This window comes from Vanellus vanellus, assembly GCF_965231255.1.
Source record: "Vanellus vanellus genome assembly, chromosome: 14".
NCBI classification, from domain to species: domain Eukaryota; kingdom Metazoa; phylum Chordata; class Aves; order Charadriiformes; family Charadriidae; genus Vanellus; species Vanellus vanellus.
The window spans coordinates 19245340-19264535 of NC_138919.1; the positions used below are offsets into that span (position 1 = coordinate 19245340).

The window sequence follows — 19196 nt, forward strand, 5'->3', positions numbered from 1 at the left end:
CGTCCATTTTTAGACATATTTTTGTTAAATATTTTTATTCAAACTATATTTACTTTCTATCACTAGATACAAAAGTAATTATGTTAATATCTTTTAGAGATAAAATTAAGAAACAACAACTAGTTTTCTGACTACAGCGAGGGCAACTTAAGAAATGAAAAGCTTACCACTACTTTTGGAAGTTCCTTGTAAATCTGTTTCACAAAGTCCAAAAAATGATGGATCTAGGAAGGAAGAAGTCAGTTTACCATAAAGAAAACAAAAAATCACAAATTTAGAAGTTCTGTATTAACAGTACAATTACATAAAATCTTTAGTCACCACTAGAGTATAATTTTTTATTATATTTAAAAAGAATCTGAAAGCATTCTCCTATTTCCTCCTGTTCTGCCAGTATTAATTCGAATTGCACTTGGCAAGAATCCCATTTACCTATAGTTCCAACATAGTTCCAATCCAGTATTATTAGAAATGAGTACTATAAACCAACTAAGTCTTCCCAGGAGAAAAATCAAGGAAAGAAAGCAACAGAATAAAAATGCAAACTTTCAAATACTCCTTCATGAGTCACAGGAGAGAAGTGGGGTGAAACAATCATAATATTCCTTTCCAGCACTGTCCTGGTCACAAACTAAAAGGCACCAATTCTCTTCCCGTCTGTGGGAATTTTATTCCTTAGTCTAACTGCATTGCCCATAAACACTTAAAGCAAAGACAAATAGGCTTTAACAGTCTGCTTTTTCTCAGGGGCGCTAGCACTATGCAACGCTCTTAAAAATTACTTTAAGGTAAAAAAAAAATTAAATATATGGTTACGGCAAGAGGTCAGCCAACATAAGAGGACATCAGGAAAAAACAAACCAACCAATCGACTTGAACAAAATAACAATTCTGAAGGGGATGGCAGTAAGTTCTGTACATCATATAACAAGATTTATGACCTACTTCTTGAGTGATTGCTGGTCGGAACTGTTTGTGTAATTCAATAATTATTCTTAAGCAAATCAGTACATTTTCTTCATTCTCCGTCTGAAAAAAAAGAGAATCTTTAGTGAGTCTACTGCTGCATTCTTCAGCTATTCCGTAAGTACTTCAAAACCCTACAAAATTATACTCATCTCTGCAACTGACAAGTGCCCCATTAATACAAATTCGCATGAGCAAGATGCCTTTCCTGTGATATACGTTTACCTTGCAGCCCTAGAGCATGGCTAAAATTAAATTCACCCCTACTGGAGCAAAAAACAGAAGTTTCAACCATTCTGTACCTTCAGACCTGTTTCTAATGCCCCACAGACAGAGACACACAAGTGGGGCTATTTACACACCGAGACACCTCCACATAGAGCAGCTTATTTTCCATGAGCTTCAAATGACAATGTTTTCAATTCCAAGTAAGAAACAACACAAAGTCTCCAGAATAAGGCATCTGCACTTATATATGCCAGAGAAGTGCTCCTGAATGAAATCTTGGCTAGCATGAGAACAGGTCCTTGCATTTGTAAAATCCAAGTTCCTACAGGGCAGAAGAGAACACGCAAAAAAACCTGTACATATTACAATATCACACCGGTGGAGCCTAAACAGAACGCCCTTCCGCTCTTGCTCTAGAAGCACAGCTACCAAAAATCCTGCCCCCAGCAACTTCTGGAGATGAATAAAGAAGAGGAAAATCTTTCTGAAAATTTGAAACAGTTTGAAGAGAAAAACAAAATACCTCTAGAAATCTAAACATCACAGACAGGATATTTTTGGTATGAAGACGAAGATGTTCATTTGTTGGTATTCTGTGAATGATTTCAAGCACTAGCTTTCGGAGTTGCTGTAAAAAAGGAGAAAAAAAGGAAAAAAATAAAGATATAACTTTTTAAAAGCCCACAAAAAACAACAACTGGTTGCAACATCTTTTCAGATTAATACTTCTGCATGCTTAAAAAGAAAAAAAAACACGTAGACATATGTGTATATACAAATATATAATGCTTTCTATTACCCACATATGTGAATAAAGCAAATTTACGGCTGAGAAATGCAAGTTATCAGACTTTTAAGGAACTATATTTTAAGTATTTAATGACAGAGATTCGACTTTTGCCTTTCAATCCACAGTGAAGTCAGTAATTTGTAACAATGCATCGTATTTCAGTGAGAAAGCCAATTCTGTTGCACCTAGTTTTTCCTCATTTTTCATAGAAGCTCAGATTTGTAAAGTTTATAAGTAACTTATTTAGAAAGCAATTTCACTCCAAATGACAGATCTATTTTTAACAACAAAGTCTATCCATAAATTGGTTCATTAGGTCAGTCAAGTACTTCAGTAAGCACGCTGCACACATGGCAAAAAGGTAAGAGATGCTCCACACGGTGTACCTGTGCTGGCTTCTCCTGCAGAAACTGAACCTCTCCATCCTGTAGGAAGGTGAGAAACCGAGGGATGATGTGTTCCAGGAACGTAGAATATTGAGGGGATGATGTCACATTCTAATTAAGGGCAGAAAAAAAAAAGCCACCAAAAAATAAGGAGACAGTTATAATAGACAGTACACAGAGGAAGTTACATTCAAGGCCACTATTAAACATGTTCAGTGGCTTTTTAATCGATTCAGTGATTACAGGTCTGCTGACACACTACAGAGCACTATTAGTGAAACGAACAAAAGTGAATGCAAATTAATCTTTCCTCCAATGCCAATGGACTGTAATGATTTTTTTTTTCTATTTCAACACTGTGACCTCACCTAGAAAATAAAATTGGCATAACATACAGCTATTTTAAATGGGGAAAAAAACACAACACCACAAAAATGCTGTAGATGTTCCTGAACAAGAACGAAAGATTGACCAGCACACTCACGTTTCATTGCTGCAGGATTCCCAAGCCTTTTCAGCCACTGCTAAATTGGGATTTTAGTTATTTCTGCAAATATGCATACATGCATACATCACCCAAACTGAGCATCACTTTCCACGGTGAAAGTGATCTTGCGCTACTGTCCACTTGTGAAGCCAGAAGAAATATTAGATGAGGAAGCTTCCTTCATCTGAAACTGCTGCATCTGCCTTAAGAAAAATCTAACTTGGCCCCTGCGAGGTTTATTTGGAAACTCAGCTGCAGTTTATGTACGCGCTGTCGGGCAATTCTCTGAAGTGTCTGTTATATGGAAGCACACTGGTCTGTTAATGAAGGTACAAATGACAATGCAGCACTCTTGAAAAATCTACCTAGGTATTTCCAAGGGTTATTCACATTATTCCCTGAATAACAAAGAATTTTATAAAGCCACCTCCTTTCATAGATTTCCACCACTATTCTCTACTCTGCAGTAAGATTTTGTAACACGCAACCACAAATTGTCTTACACTAGGCCCTGTGCAAACAAAGTTTTTTTATTTCAAGGGCTTTTGAGAAATCAGACGGGTATCACAAGGGCACAAAAGCATTTTAAATGCATGTGCTGGTTTGGCCAGGGATAGAGTTAACTCTCTTCACAGTGGCTAGTATGGGGCTATGTTTTGGACTTGTGCTGAAAACAGTGTTGATAATACAGGCATGTTTTCGTTACTGCTGAGCAGCGCTTACACAGCGTCAAGGTCTCTTCTGCTGCTCACCCCACCCCACCAGCGAGCAGGCTGGGGGGGCCCCAAGGGGTTGGGAGGGGAGACAGCCGGGACAGCTCACCCCAGCCAACCAAAGGGATCTCCCACACCATACGGCATCGTGCTCGGCAATAAAAAGCTGGGGGGAGAAGAAGGAGGTGGATGGCTAAATTGGAGAGATGGATCTGGTGGGTGGACTGCACCTGGGTCAGGGCAACCTCCGGTCTCAGCACAGGCTGGGGGTGGAGGGATGGAGAGCAGCCCTGCCGAGAGGGACTTGGGGGTATTGGGGGATGAAAAGCCAGACACGAGCCGGCAGCCCAGAAAGCCATGGTGGTTTTAATGGTGGTTTTGGCAGTGTCAGGTTGATGGTTGGACTTGATGATCTTAAAGGTCCCTTCCAACCTAGACAATTCTATGATTCTAAGCCCCCGGCACCCTGGGCTGCATCCCCAGCAGCATGGCCAGCAGGGTGAGGGAGGGGATTCTGCCCCTCTGCTGCGCTCTGGGGAGACCCCCCTGCAGTGCTGCCTCCAGCTCGGGGGCCTCAGCACAGGAGAGACTTCCAGTCTTTCAGTACTTAAAGCCTTCCAATACTTCAAGAGGGCTTATAAGATAGGGACAAACTTTTTAGCAGGGCCTGTTGCCATTGGACAAGGGGTGATGGCTTTAAACTAAAAGAGGGAAGATGCAGATTAGATGTAAGGAAAAATGTTTTTTTTACACTGAGGGTGGTGAAACCCTGGCCCAGGTTGCCCAGAGAGGCGGAAGATGCCCCATCCCTGGAAACATTCAACAGGGCTCTGAGCACCCTGATCTAGTTGAAGACGTCCCTGCTTGTTGCAGGGGAGTTGGACTAGATGGCCTTTAAAGGTCCCTTCCAACTCAAACCACCCTATGGTTCTATGACGTTCCAAGCGATGGCATTTGTTTTCCCAAGTAACTGTTACGTGTGATGGGGCCCTGCTTTCTTGGAGAAGGCTGAACACCTGCCTGCAGATGGGAAGTAGCGAATGAATTCCTTGCTTTGCTTGTGTGTTTGGCTTTTGCTTTACTTATTAAACTGCCTTTATCTCAACCCATGGGTTTTCTCACCTTTACCCTTCCAGCTCTGGGGCCCCCAACATAACAAGGGCATGGAGCTGTTGGAGCAGGGCCAGAGGAGGCCCTGGAGATGCTGCGAGGGCTGGAGCCCCTCTGCTGGGAGGACGGGCTGGGAGAGGTGGGGGGGGCGGTCAGCCTGGAGAAGAGAAGGCTCCATGGAGACCTTAGAGCCCCGTCCAGTCCCTAAAGGGGCTCCAAGAAAGGTGTAGGCTCCTTCATGAGAGAGTGGAGTGACAGGACAAGGGGGAACAGTTTTAAACTGAAAGAGGGGACATTTAGGTGAGATATTAGAAAGAAAATCTTCACCCTGGCACAGGTGGCCCAGAGCATCTGTGGCTGCCCCAACCCTGGAGGTGTTCCAAGGCCAGGCTCGACAGGACTTGGAGCAACCTGGTCTAGAAAAAGATGTCCCTGCCCATGGCAGGGGGGGGTGGAACTAGATGATCTTTAAGGTCCCTTCCAACTCAAACCCTTCTATTATACAGATGCAAAACTGTCACAGATATCTACTTATTTGCTTATACACGCTAAGCAAGAATTAAGTTTTTTAACTTTTTTTTGTAATACAGTTATACCACCTCTAAATTTATTATTCCACTATGTTAACCTGAACTAAACAAAAAAAAATTAACTGGACAGGAAATTCCACTGATAATTCAGGAACAACTAAAATTGGCACAGCTTTCAACATCCAGCACCGTTGGATGTAGCTTTGCACAAAGCTTACTTAAAAATATCCAAAGACATTAAACGGGACTAGAATGTGTATTTGTGTTTCCAGATCACGGACTAAGGAATACCACTTCAAATAAAGCGGGTAAGGACAGAATATGTTACAGTGGTAGCACTTTTCTTTCAATCGTAACAAACAAAAAACTAGATAGAGACAATTACAGTGATTGTAAGATTTTGAACTTATTCTACAAAATAACAAGTTCTCTATAATTTCAGAACAGACACATAATAACTAAGTATTCAACTAAAGTATAATTTCTGCTAACAAAGGGTTAACAAAGGGTTGGTTTAACTTGTCTCTTGCTTTTTTCCCGCTGCTCATCTAAACTTGATGGTCCATCACTATGCAAAAGACATCACCAGAGCCATCTCCACTCCTGATGTCAGATTCTGCATCTGACAACTCCCTCACTTGTGTACTATGGAACTACTCAGAGGAATCAGAGGGACCTCTGCTTCTTGAGGGCACAATACACATTTGAACTAAATAAAAGAAAGCTTTAAATACAGAATTTTTTGTATCATTTAACAAAACAGAAGAGAAATCTATTTTTATTTAAATGCTTGTTGAATAAAGATTAGAGAACGAAAGAGCCCTCTAAGTCTAAATATTGTAATTCTTCAATAACCTGGCTAATTGCTAAATACAAGCCTAAAGCAAATGGCTTATAACAATAGCAATCATAAGGTACAAGACAATAATTTACAACATACAATTAACCATCAGAAATCAAACCAACATACATTAAGGACGAGCAAGACTGCCATTTCAGGAGGTCAGGGGGGGTTTGGTGGCGTTTTGTTGTTTGGGGGTTGTTTTTTTGAATTTATTTACCTCAAAATTCTCACTGACTTCTTGCATCATTTTCAATTTGGTTTCATCAGCTGAAAAAGGAAGTTCAAGCAAAAAAAATAAATGTAAAACTACATTATAAAGGAAAACACCAGGCTCATTGATCAAAGAAGCAATCAGATCTTATCAGTTTAGCTATCACCGCCCAATTATAAGGCACACAATTCTCACAACCAACCACCACACAACTGCACACGCACACAGCTCGCTCACTTTGGCTCATGCAAGTGTTACTCATCACTTTGCTTCTTCAAAAATCAATACTCAATCAAAATTCAAAGTTAATTCAACACACATTTATCAACTGCCTAAACAATACTCAAACTACTGAGGAACTGTAACTTTCAACAGAAAAAAAAATTATCTTACGTGTATTGACATCTGTAAGAGCAGCCACAAACTGAAGGTATTTTTTCATCAAAGTGGTTTGGTCCACCACCGTGGGCCCCTGTGCTGAAACGAATGCCATCTTGGAGGAGCGATCAGCGTTCAGTACATAAAATCAAAACTAACACACCTGTAAAAAAATTAAGAAATATGTGTTAGTTTACATGGCTGGTTAACAGCAGCTACCACATCACCTACAGCCATTCGTTACACATCTTCTCCAAACGCCATGACTGTCGCAGTTAGTTAACAACGTTGTTCGCCCAGGTTAAGTTAGCCTTAACGTTGGGTTAGCCAAGGTCGAGTTAGCCCGGGTCGGGTCGGGTCGGCCCAGGCTGGGTTAGGCTGCAGGCCTGGCACATACAGCATTGGGCACGACAGGAACACGCTCCCAGGGACAAGTGGTCACGGGGCTCTCCTCGCCGCAGTGTGAACACCCCGGCTCTCTTCGGTCCGGCCTCCCCGGGAGCCGCATCAGGCCCCGGGCTGCTCCCGGCCGCGCCGCCCCGGCTTCGCACCCACCCGCGGAGCCCCGGGAGGAGGCGGCCCGGCAGCGCTGCCCCCCGCAGGTGCCGGCTGCCGGCCCGCCGCCTTCCTCGTTCGCGAGGAGACCCGAAGCCGGCGGCCTCTCCTCACGCCGTCGCTCTCCCCTCAGCCCAGCCGCGCTCCGCCGCCGCGCAGGGCCCCGCGCCCCTCACCTTCCCCGCCGCAGGGCCGGTCGCCGCCGCGTCGCTCCCCGCTGCCAGGGCGCCATCACGCCGGCCCCATCCCCGCCGAGGCGCTCGCCCTGCGAACACGGGCACCCGTGAACGGCCGCAACGGCGGCGGCTCCCCCCGCCGTCCCTCGGCCCTCCCGGTTCCCGTCCGCGGCCCGAGGCCTCCGGGCGCCGTGCTGGCGGGGACCCGGCCCCTTCCTCCTTCCCGCGGCGCGCCGGTTCCGCCCCACAGGCTGCGCCGGGCCGGGCCTCGCCTCCCGCCGCCCCGCTTTACCCCGCGCCCAGGCCCGAGCCCGAGCCCCAGCCCCGCCGAGGCGCTGCTGCCGCCGCCCCCGGTGCTCCTCACCCCGCTGCTCCCGGAGCTCAGCTGGCCCCGGCCCCCCGGCTCCCTCCTTTGTTGCTCCCGGAGGCCGGCGGCAGCGCATGGGCGCGACGGAAGCGCCCGAGCCCAGTTCCGGCCGCCGCCTCCCGCGCGTCCCGCCGGGCGCTGAGGCCAGCGGCGCCGCCCGGTCCCCTCAGGGCGCCTCGGTGCGGGGGGACCCGCACTCCCCCCGGCCCTGCCCCGCTGCGGTGGCTTCGCCCCAGCCGGGAAGGGCGCTTGCGGGCTCCCGCCGCCGCCGGGCCGCGCTGCCTCAGCGTCCGCGCGTCCCTCCCCTCAGCCCCGGGGTCTGCGCTAGGGCCGCGGCCGCCGGTAACAGCGGGCGAGGAGTTACCGCGGGCAGAGGCGGCCGCTGTCGGTGCCCCCGGCAGGGCCGGGCCCCTCTCTCCGCTGCAGCCGCGACCCGCCGGGGAACTGGGGACAGCGTCGGTGGGGGGCAGATGATCCGTAGGAAAAAAAAAGAAAAAAAAAAAAAAAAAAAGTAGGCTAGAGTAAGAAAAAGGGCTTCGAGTAAGTACTTCAAAACCCCAGACAAGTCCGCAGCTCCCGTTGCGCCCCGGGCGTTACGGGTAACGGCCGCCCAACGGTCGGGGAGCGCCCCGTCTCCGCCACCCGCCCCGGAGCGCAGAGCCGCGCCCGTCCCCCGCACCTGGGCGGCATTCGCACTTTATTACTTTTTTTTTTTTTTTCAAAGCCCGACGGCCTCGCAGCAGCGCCTTTCGTTGGCTGCGCGGCCCCGAGGACCGTCCCCCGGGGAGGCCGGGCGGGCGCTGCCCCCGGGGGCGCGGACGCGGTGCCGCAGTACGGCGGGGACAGCGCCCGGCCCGGCCCAGCGCGGCGACACCCGGCCCCGGTCCCCGCCGCCCCGAGCATGCTGCGGCTGACCCGCCGCCTCCTCCCGCTGCTGCTGCTGCTGCTGCTATGCCGCGCCGGGCCGGCGGCAGGTAATGAAGGGGCCGCCGGGCAGCGGAGGGGGGGCGGCGGCGGGGCGAGGGGGGCAAACCCGGGCTGTCGGCGGGGGGAGCCCCCTGCCCGGGCTCGCCGGCCGTGGCCGGGGACGCGGCGGGCGGGCACCCGCTGGCCACCCCCGCCGTTCCGGCCGGGCGCGGGGGGCCGGTGCCCGCCCGGCGCTCGGCTCCCCCCGCTGCGGCCCCGCCGAGCGGCACTGCGCTGGGAGGGCGCGAAGGCAGCAGAAACCCCTGAATTGGCTGAAGTGCCCTCTGCCCGGCTGGCGGGGCCACCTCGGCTCACCCGCGTCGCCTCCAGCCGCGGCGGCCGTCGGGCTCCAGCGCGGCCCCGGTTTGCGGAGCACCGCGGTACCGGCCGAGCGGCAGGGCGAGATAAGCGGGGGGAGCCGGCTGCTCTTCCCCGGGTTCTGCTCAAACAAAGCGGAGGGCGGCCAGAATCTTTACAGACTGGGAACCCCCCTGTGCCAGATTCCATCAAATCACGAGCGTTTCTCTATTAACTCAAAACTCTGAACGTGGGGCCGTTCCTTGTGTTGTGGAATGGGAACCACAGAGTTCTGGCTGGGACAGTAACGTTACAGTTATTTCTCACAGTCCTTTTGCATCCAGGTTTGCTCAGCACCTGTGATCTATGGAATAAAATGTGGGTGCTCCAGATTCTCCTTCCACCCCGTGCCAAGGTGACGGGTGCAGGAGAGGCAGTGCAGGGGTTAGCTCACCCCAGTGCTCTTCCTCGTTACGGGCCATGGAGGGGTGAGGAACACACCTGCTGAAGCTCAAAGGCTCAGGTCCCTGTTAGCACCCTGGTGGCTGCTGAAAGAGAGGAGAAGGGAAGGTGCCACCATGAGAACGCCCCAGCTCTGCTCCCCGTTGCTCGCCGGCGAGATGACCGCCAGGCACAGCGCTGAGCCAGGGAGGGAACATGCTCCATCTTGGAGGCAAAGAACCAGATCCTGTTCCCAGCTCTGCCCCCATTCACAACTTTCAGTGGCAGTTGCCTTTCCCTTTGTTTTGAGATTTTGGAGTCAGCCCAGCTCTGCCTATAAAACCTCATCAAAGTTTTTGTGATGTTCTAGTCTGAAGCTGCCTTCTACTAGTAACGTTTTCAGGACCCTGTCTAACATGTTGTTTAGTGCTACTTGTTTGAACTCATATATACACGCAACAGTTTCTGTTCCAGGTTTTTAAATGGTAAAAAAAAAAGGTGGCAAAGTCTTTGCTGGGATGAATGTCATTGGAGTCATGTAACTACAGCTGACTAGTTAAAATGTGTAAATAAATAAAATAAATAAAAAATGTGATACAGCAAGGTTTGTTTGTTTTTTGTCTTTTTTCCACAGTGGAGTATGGTCTGGAAATAACCAACAACGGTCCCATCACAACAGGAGCTCAAGCTACTGTTCACGCCAGCCTAAGTATGAAGAATGACAGTGTCACATCAAACTTGTATCACTTTAACTGGATTTATGCTCCTCTGATTCTGATCAAGAAATCTGAACAGCGGTTTAATTCCATGATTAATGTGACGGGTGAATTTCCTGGGACATTTCCTGTATCTGTCTGGGTGACTCATAGGAACTGTTGGTTATGTCGGCCGGTTGCTAGAAATGTCACCGTGCTTCAGATTACAGGTAAAGTGGCTTTACAACGTCCACGTCTTAACTGAGCATCCATCAGGATGCCTGCTGCCTTTGCTGGCGTCAGAAAAGTGAGGGCCAGGCATAAATATGGCTCCTGCCAACAGAGTTGGTTTGTGTAGCCTTGGAGAGAAGGTGGGTTTGGACGGGCGTTTGGGCCATACTGTGGGCTACCTACATCCAGGCAGCGAGTGTGACCCTGCCCGCGTTTCCCGGCCTCTGACAGGTAGAGGAACTGAGCTAGCACCCCGATGCTTCAGTAGCTGCAGCTCACGCATCAGCACTGCTCCGTGGTGTCCGGACTCCCGGAACAATGCTTCCGGTACTGCCCCCCAGCACTTCTCGTCCTAAAGTTAAGATGAGCAGTGACAATCTACTGATTTTCCCTGTTGCATGACATAGCAAAAATTCAGGCCATCAGCACAACAGAGCCATTACATTCTCTTTTAAAGTTCTGAGTGTACTGAAATTGGATGTGAAGTCACAGCTGCATTACTTAATATTGCTAAGTGCAATTTCAGCTTACTGGGAATATTCATAACCACAAACATGCATTTTTTGACAAATTGACCAATGGTGCGGTATGGTTAACCTGATCTCTGATACAGGGATTGACATGAAATATCACCTGACAGCTTCCCACAGTCCCACCTTTCAGAGATTAGTAGCACGTCCCTGTGCTCTACTTACACACTCCAAAACAGACCCCGCCCCCAGCCGAAGGTAAGGACACGCGTGAGGACGAAAGAGCTAACCGTAGGGCATAGCTGACGTTTGGGGGAATAGCTATTGAGATTTTCCTTTGAGAAATACCAAGCTTATTGGATAAGTCTTTATAAAAGTATAAATGAGATTTTTTATCTGTTAAGAACTGCTGCCTTGCTGAGTATCTGCTTACTCCTTTCTGGCTTTGCACTGTCTGCTATTCTCATGCCACAAGCAGAAGGGAGAGCGGCTTTCTGTCGCTGTGAAAGGGAAGATCCCATCGTACCTTTCTGCCTTCCCCGAGCAAGAGCGCCCACGGGGGCTTCACAGGGGCCCACAGGTAGTGCCAATAACTCATACAGCTTACAGCTCCACTTAGTTCTGCTTACCAGCCCCAAGCTGAAGCAGCAATTGTGATCCTTATTTGTGCCTCATCTAGAGAAGAGTTAACCAGATTTAATGAATTGTTAACAAGGTAAGAGTCTGTTACTGGTAATTAATATCCCATTAGTTTTATAAGGATAAGTGTATCATCATAACACCTCTGTATTCATTGGTTAGAGAGGATTTTTAGATCAACCTTTGCCAGTCCTTGTAAACAAACTCGAGCACGGGATCTCTTACAGATGTCAAAATCAAAATTTCACCCTTTCTGTATTGACAGTATGTAGCGCATCTATTATTCGTAGCAGTCAAATTTTCATTTCTGCGGAAGTAGCTAAAACTAAACAAACAAACAAAACCAAAAACAAAACCACAAAACAAACAAACCAACCCACCACCCCAAACATGAAGGGTGTGTATACTGGTTTGATTCTGAATCCCTTGATCTAGATACTTGATGTTAATTCTAGTTCTTTTCAAATCAATAGTAAAAATTGATATTGACCTCAATCAGTCCAGGATTATTTCTCTTAGTTCTAGTAGCTTTATCATGACCTGTTGTATAACTCTAAATAAGGAATTTAATCTTTGTGCCTCACTAACACATGTAACAACACTGAGTAATAGATATAAAATACACTTAACCGCTTGGACACGGAAAGACTTATGCAGTACATTTTAAATAATGTTTTGTTACTCAGAGCATGCTATGAAAGTGATATGTGCTGTCGTTCTTTCCCCACCTTATTACTCTGCAGAATTTATCACAGGGAATCTTACCATTGCCCAGATAGAAGACAGTAGGTTTATCACACATGGTTCTAGTTCCTCCACGGGCGCCGTGACCCGGATTTCTTTCTGTCTTCATGACCCGAGTCATTACTTCAAGTCAGCATCATTTGTCTACAGCTGGGACTTTGGAGACGGGTAGGTGTGGTTACTTTGCTTTATTTCAAGATGGCTGATTCAGATGCTCATCTAGAGAAAAATCCTGATTCAATCATAGGACAAAGCATACACTTTTGTCAGTTGGTACACTCTTAGCATGTCAGCCAAGTGGATTACGAAAACTTTGGCACAGAAGTCACTGCGCACTCACAAACAAGTGATGTTTTAAAGACCTAAATTTCTTATTGAAATCTATGCTCAGGTGTATTACTGTGTGTGCAATGAGCTGAACTGAACTGAATTAACAGGAAAAAGTAACTCATTGGAAATTGTTATTCTAAAACACCATTACGCCTGCAGATCTCCATTAGCAGGTGGTTATTGCTGAATATGTGAATCATTTGTGCACTTAAGGAAAATGGCAGCAGTATACTGTCTTCTGGTTGGGCAGTAAGTAGCTGTTACTGCGACCAGCTACCCATAAATACACCACAGCTCGGGTGAGGAGCTTTGGAAAGTGGGTAGGTCTCAAACAGCGAGGAGGTGCACATTAACACACACCTAATGCTTACCTCGTAACAAAATGGAGGGGGAAAAAAACCCCCAACATAGCGCATAAGCGTCAGAAATCAAACCGTGGGCAGTATCTAGCCCTTAAGCCACTCTGCCCTAGGGAGGAAAAAAGACATTCAGTTATTTTCCTTCTCCAAGGACGAGTATATGACCAATACAAATAAGGGTGTGCAAATAGAAATGTAAGCTTTAGTCTTTGAATACTAAATTGTTTCTTTCTTTTTTTCTCCCCCACCCCGTCCCCATTCCCGTCCCCTTAGTGCTTCAGTTAGCTTATAGCCCACCTGCTAGAAAGGTCGTGTTCATAATGTACTGACTTGAATTTTGTGAATTCTTTCAGCATTATCTTTAGTCTCTTTGATTAAAAATGCATAAATATACTCTGGGTCTTATGCTGATTGTAGTTTTATTGGTAATGCCACAGACATTCATCCTCGTTGATATGGACATAAAGTAGAATTAGAATCGCAGTTGACTGTAGCATTGTCTATAAAGAAATTATATTTGAGCTTGCTCCTTTTTAAATCAGAAATATGCAAGGACTTGGTAAAAGACAATTTTGATGCTAAATCTTTTCATATTGCACAGAGTTTATCAGATTACCAAGGAACCCTTTGTCTACTACAACTGCTCTACCATGGGGAATCGCACAGTGCATCTGAAAGTCGTAGCTGAGTGGGAGCAAATTGGAAGCGTCTTACATGAAAGAGAAACGATGCAGAAAACTGGTGATTTTACCACTGCTCTGGAGCTGTTAGGTAATTATGAAACATTTTGCATACTCAAAAGAGAATTTGCTAAATATGTACAGATACAGTCTAGCTTTATTGTGAGAATATGATAATACGACTTCAGCATTATTTCACATGCCAGGACTGGTCAACAGTATTCAATGAAGAGTTTCCATTGCAAAATGGACTTTGCGCTGTTCTAACGCAGAAAAATTGGGGGGAAATATATAAAGTCTTCTGTTTCTTTTTCATTTACCAAAAAGTTTCACTGGCTTTTGTAAAAGTCTCATATGCACTAAAACTTGCAATAAAGTGTTTACTGTAAGTTATGAAGGATTTGTTTGTTTAATTTATGCTGGCAAGCTCTAAAAAATAAGCAGTAGGAAAGTATCATTGATTTGATCAGCTTCTGGAGTAAATAAACATTTGAGTAAAAATGCAAAGGATTAATAAAGTAGTTGATGATATGCTAAAAAGAAATCACAAGACATTCAGAAACTTACAACAGCTCTACCAGTAGGATTCCTTTTTGGGCGTGAGGCAAGTATTACCATTTGTGTGAGTGACAGAACTAAAATTTGCGAACTCTATGAAAACAAACCTTCACTGGAAAACCAGTTAATTTCAAGTTTATCCATGGAGTGTGACATGCTTTTTTTCTTCCTCTCAGATGCTGTTAAGAGTATTAATGTAGTGGGCTCCAGAGAGACTCACGTAATGGAAAACTTGAGTTTATCTCTTCATATCAATGGCACGTAAGTAGCAAACACAACTTCTTCTCCCCAAGAGTATTGTCTTTTCCCCACTGTTTCCTTAAAATAGTCAGTTGCACCCCACAGAACTGTTTCTTAAAACAAAAACAAATTTCCTTTGAACAAAATACTGCTGAATATTGCATTTTCCTGACTTGAAATACCACGAACTCTAAGAGCCTGAAGGAGCCCGCATCTTTACAGAAAAGTAGAACCCTCCTATGTAAAGCAAATATTAGTTTTACATCTTTGTAAAGATAATATGAAAAGAGAACTAGCCAGACAAAGATAGTTGAAATAATTACATTTTAAAAATTCCGTATGAATTTTTCTCCTTGACCAATGTCCCCAGCACTAAGTTAAACGGCAAACTAGAGGACAGGGTGCCCTGTTGAATAGCAGCCATCCTCAGCTGGCACACGGCAGTATGGGGTTTGAGGAATAATTTTGGCAAAGTTAAGATTGCCACAAGATTAATAGTACAGAGAGGCTGCATGCAGTGAGGCTTACAGGAATGCAGGAGAGTCATGAGCACCTTGATCCCAGCACAAACCTTCTCGGGCTGCAGTATTTAGAACACGAGATTATTTCTTTTTGTATGGCAGAAGCATTTTAAACACCATTGAAACACTCAGGAAAGCTCCTTCACCATAAAAATTCCATGATTGCAGAAGTCATTTATTCTTCAGAAGAGCGACGCTTTTGTGTTCTGTTATTGGGAGCTGTTTAGCCTAATGCTGGATTAAAAAAAAAACAACCCAAACAAAACCAAACCACACCAAAATGCCCAAAGAAAAAAAGGTCAGTGCTGTGCTGTTAGGGGCGTAGGATGGAGTGAGCAGCACCCAGAGCAGGGTCCTTTGCCAAAGGCATAAATCGTCCCAATGGACAAAGCAGCAGAGTTTGCACTCAGAAAGTGGATGGCACGTTGGCAGGAGTGGAAACTGGAGATGGCATGCAAGTGAATACAGCCAAAACCCCTACAGGCAAACTTGAGATCCCTAAAAGCAGGCTTGGTTTTGGGATGGCCAATGTTTGCCAGACCTAACCTCTGAGCCACAGGACTGCGCCTGATGCAATATGAGTTTATGATACAAAAGCAATGACAAAGGCCCGAGAGATGGGTTATCAAAAACAAAGGTAGAAAATGAGCTGAACACATAAACGTGCTGCTTTCTTTAGCAGAGAGCGTCCTAAAGAGATAAGGAACAAAATACCAGTAAGACAGGGTAAAGAAAAGCTCTGTTGTCAGAATCAAAGTCCATCGTGTGTAGGGTGAATCCATGCAGAATAAGCTGGAACAAGGGTCTGGAAATGTAAATAACAGTCATCGACTAGACATGGTGAGAAGACACATGGCCATAAAATGGATAGCACCTAGGTTGCCTCATAGGAAATGAAAACCTTTTTGTTATTGTAAGGCAGTACTGTGATCCTTGCAATTTATTTACCTTTTCCAGCTATTAGCCCATTGTACAGAGCTCATCTTACATTCTTTCCAGCTTCAGTTGTTGGGGGGGTTTTAATCAGAAAAGTCTTGGGTGTGCTTCAGTAACGCAGACAGTGATTTCTTCTGTGTGAGAAGAACAAAGGAAAAACAACCTATACTCCCTTGGAAGTGCAGGAAAAAGGATTCCTCTTATCTTTATTGGAGAGGGACTAAGGGGTTTTCTACGCAGAGCGGCCTTCCTGTGACCCGTGCGGGTATTTCGCCCTCAGCTGAGAGGCTCGCTGTTAGAGAAACATCACAGAACTCTCGCAATTGAAAAATACTATAAACTAAATAATTGTGAGGTTAATTACTTGTCTATTTGTATTTAGATTAACTTCATTATTCTCAAAATTACTATGCTACTTTAATCGAGTGATTCATCAGCTCTTAGCTGAAGTTTTTGCAAAGTTTTCACCTAATTTTGTTTTTCCTTTTGCTCTCGCATCTCAGCCCGCCGCTGGCATTGTGCTGGCTGATAAAGTCCGAGTGCGTTCCACTTGACGGTGAAAAATGCCATCTGGTGGTGATTAACGGCTCCTGCTACAATCTCAGCCACACCTTCAGTGATGCCGGAGAGTACTGCCTCAGCGTCAGGGTGGAGAACGGCGTGACGATGCTGCAGACGTACCACGAAATAAAAGTGTGGCCGACAGGTGAGGAGCAGGCGGCCTGAGGAGCAGGCGGCCTGAGGAGCAGGTGGCCTGAGGAGCACGGAGCCCCCGCTGTCGGGGAACCGAGTCTCACGCGCAGGGACAGTGACTGTCCTGCAGCTGAGGCTTCTGGAAACCGGTACAGATCCCTAAGAGCGCAGGAAGCGGGAAGGGAAGGGAGAGCCTGTAGCGTGCCTGCTGCCATTGCTCTGAGCTGCTTGCGTCCTGCTGAACCCGTAGTCTCAAGAGCATCTGGAAGCTGTTGAGTTTCCTGGGAAGGCTGAGTTACTTAAATTACATATTTTTCAGTGTAAGTAGACTGGCTCTTGTAGTTCGAGAGGATAACGAGGAAAACACATGCGTCTGTAACACTCCCTTAATTAAGCAGTCTCAATTCTTCTTTTTGTTTAGTTTAGTTACGGGTTTTTTAAGGTTAGATTTTTCTAGGCCTCCGTTTCATTCCAGGTTTCTGTCCCCCCAGCCGGCAATCCCTGCTGGCTCCCCACGCGCGCTCACACAGGCCCCTCTTGGGTCCCGGCATCATCAGAGGACGTGGTTAGGTGGCCAAGTGAAGAGGAGCTGAGCAGGGGACAGCCAGGCTGTGGCACAGAGCGGTTGTACCATCTCACGGTGTGCGGGCACTTGGACGCGGGCGGGACAGCTCGCTCCAGAGGGCACCAGTGTGCAGTTAGGGCCGGGCGTGCAGATCCTCTTTGCTGGAGGCGGCGAGCTGCTGTGGAGATGAGGTTCCTTCCTGTTCTCTTGGGGTACCGCAGAGGTCCAAACACCCTGGGGAGTTAGGGCTAACGTTTGTAACTGGGTGAGGGGTTTAGGCTGTTCAAGGAAAATCCCTTACAACCCCGCAGTCTCCCTTCTGACATTGCAGAAAGTGATCTGGGCTGAAAAATTTATTCTCTGTTACACACGTCCTTTGTTCTAAAAGTACAAAACTCCTTCTCAAACATCTTTTCCTTCTCACTGTTGCCTCTTCTCAGTGTATGGTATCACTGCAGGAATGTCCCCTTGTGCTCTTCCCTAGGGATCCACCCGGCTTTCTTCGTCCTGCTCTGCATCGCTCTGGTTTCAGCGATGCTAGGACTGGTGCTGTACACGACCTTTCGAAGCAACACACAACAGAAAGATCTCGTGGAGGTATTTGGTTACTCTTACTTTGAGCTGGGATAGTAATTAGGTACCTTTCGGCCATGTGCCTTCTTTAATCCCTGGGCAAACAGAGCAGGAGGGAGCATTTCCTGGTATGTCTGATCTGTTCCATGGAAAAATCCGAACAGTGTAGGCAGACACTGAGCAACAGGCATGCTTCTGGCCAGCTGTGGAGAGCTCTAATTTGAGTTGCCAGGGCTAGCAGGGACAGTTTGTTAATATTCCCAAGCAGGTGCTTAGATTGAAGTATCCCTTCTGGAGGATCCACCTCAGAGTGGTTACAGGAAAGCAAGCAGGGTGACAGTGAGAGAGGACAGAGGATAGTAAAAAAGGGTGGGTGTGTTACCTGAAGTGGCACTGAATTGCCACTAGCCCTAGTATGTGACCTTTATCTGCCCAGCTCCCCTCCGTCTCTGGTGTAACTTTCACCAGCTACATTACTGTACTCATAATAAGCATGAGCTGCTAAATGAAAGGCACTCTTGGCTCTCTTGGCCCTTTGGAAGGTACCTAATACACTTTACATCGTGCCGCAATACGAATAATACACCTCTAGAGAGACGCCTGTGCGCCAGGTGTACAGCGGGTGTCCATCAGAAGTCTGTCTGAGGCTGGTGACGGACTGAAACTGTTTGCGGACCAAGTGCCATTTCGGGCCCAAAGTGTCCTTGTTGGACTCACTGGAGCCAGGAGGACCCGAATTAAAAGTGATCTCTTCGATGTTCCTTTTCCAGGTAGCGGACTTTGACTTTTCTCCATTGTCTGATAACAACCTGTCTTCTCATCCCGAGCCAGGCTGTGGCCAAGTATGTTGCAGATCATGTTTTCTTCGGTCATCTCAAGAAGCTGCCAGGGAGAGTCATGAACTTCTACATTCTTTTTACAAGCCAGTCAAAACGTACACAGTGTGAAGAACACAATTGCACTTTGGTTGCACTAACTGCCCAGTTTAACTTTGTCACTTATGATGAGTTAAGAGCCCAGTGCTGCATGAAGGGTTTGGTTCTGCCGATGCGATGAGGTTAACCACTTTAAGTCCAGCACTTGAGTGTTTCATTCTCTGAACTAAAAAAAAAGCAAGCCCTGAAACACAGTAAAAGTAGCTTTGTATTTTTAAATTGTACGGGTGTATAGGGTTACAGCTGTAAAAGCAGCATTTTATTCTTATGAAAGATTGTTTTATGTGCAGGTTTGCTCAACTCACTACCTCTTGTAATTTCTCTGTTCCTTCTGCTGTCTGTTTCAAAGAAGAAAATGCTTAAGACAAACATACCTCTCTTTCCTATGCTACAACAATACTGCTGGAAACGGAAGTCACCCAGAATGCCATTGAATGTGTATTTGTTCTAAAAAGGAACTGACTTGTCCAGGTTGAAAAAGGCCTCGGTGCTTCCAGTGAACCAGACCACCAAATTACATTGTCTTTTTTCCTCCTGTCTTAAAAGACCCCTTTTTTAAGCTAATGGGCTTCTGTGGGACTG

The 19196-nt window shown here is 46.6% G+C and overlaps 2 protein-coding genes across 2 annotated transcripts in view; one reads left to right on the forward strand and one right to left on the reverse strand.

Annotated features, from left to right (window-relative positions):
• The window catches only part of TRRAP (transformation/transcription domain associated protein), a 98696-nt gene extending 91916 nt beyond the window's left edge, over nucleotides 1-6780 (reverse strand). Inside the window, exons 1-6 of the mRNA XM_082490634.1 lie at nucleotides 6659-6780; nucleotides 6272-6321; nucleotides 2371-2481; nucleotides 1718-1822; nucleotides 946-1029; nucleotides 168-224 (exon numbers count right to left, since the gene is read on the reverse strand). Coding sequence (XP_082346760.1) covers nucleotides 168-224; nucleotides 946-1029; nucleotides 1718-1822; nucleotides 2371-2481; nucleotides 6272-6321; nucleotides 6659-6758 — 507 coding nt within the window. The 5' untranslated portion in view covers nucleotides 6759-6780. The remainder of the gene's footprint in view (nucleotides 1-167; nucleotides 225-945; nucleotides 1030-1717; nucleotides 1823-2370; nucleotides 2482-6271; nucleotides 6322-6658) is intronic.
• A 1035-nt stretch (nucleotides 6781-7815) lies between these two features.
• On the forward strand, nucleotides 7816-18921 carry TMEM130 (transmembrane protein 130; the record flags this gene model as incomplete). Its single annotated transcript, XM_082490756.1, has 9 exons — nucleotides 7816-8196; nucleotides 8466-8715; nucleotides 10080-10370; nucleotides 12224-12392; nucleotides 13515-13684; nucleotides 14328-14412; nucleotides 16352-16554; nucleotides 17591-17703; nucleotides 18450-18921. The coding sequence occupies 9 exons, from the start codon at nucleotides 7816-7818 to the stop codon at nucleotides 18624-18626; spliced, it is 1839 nt and encodes a 612-aa protein (XP_082346882.1). The 3' UTR covers nucleotides 18627-18921.
• Between the last annotated feature and the right edge of the window lie 275 nt (nucleotides 18922-19196).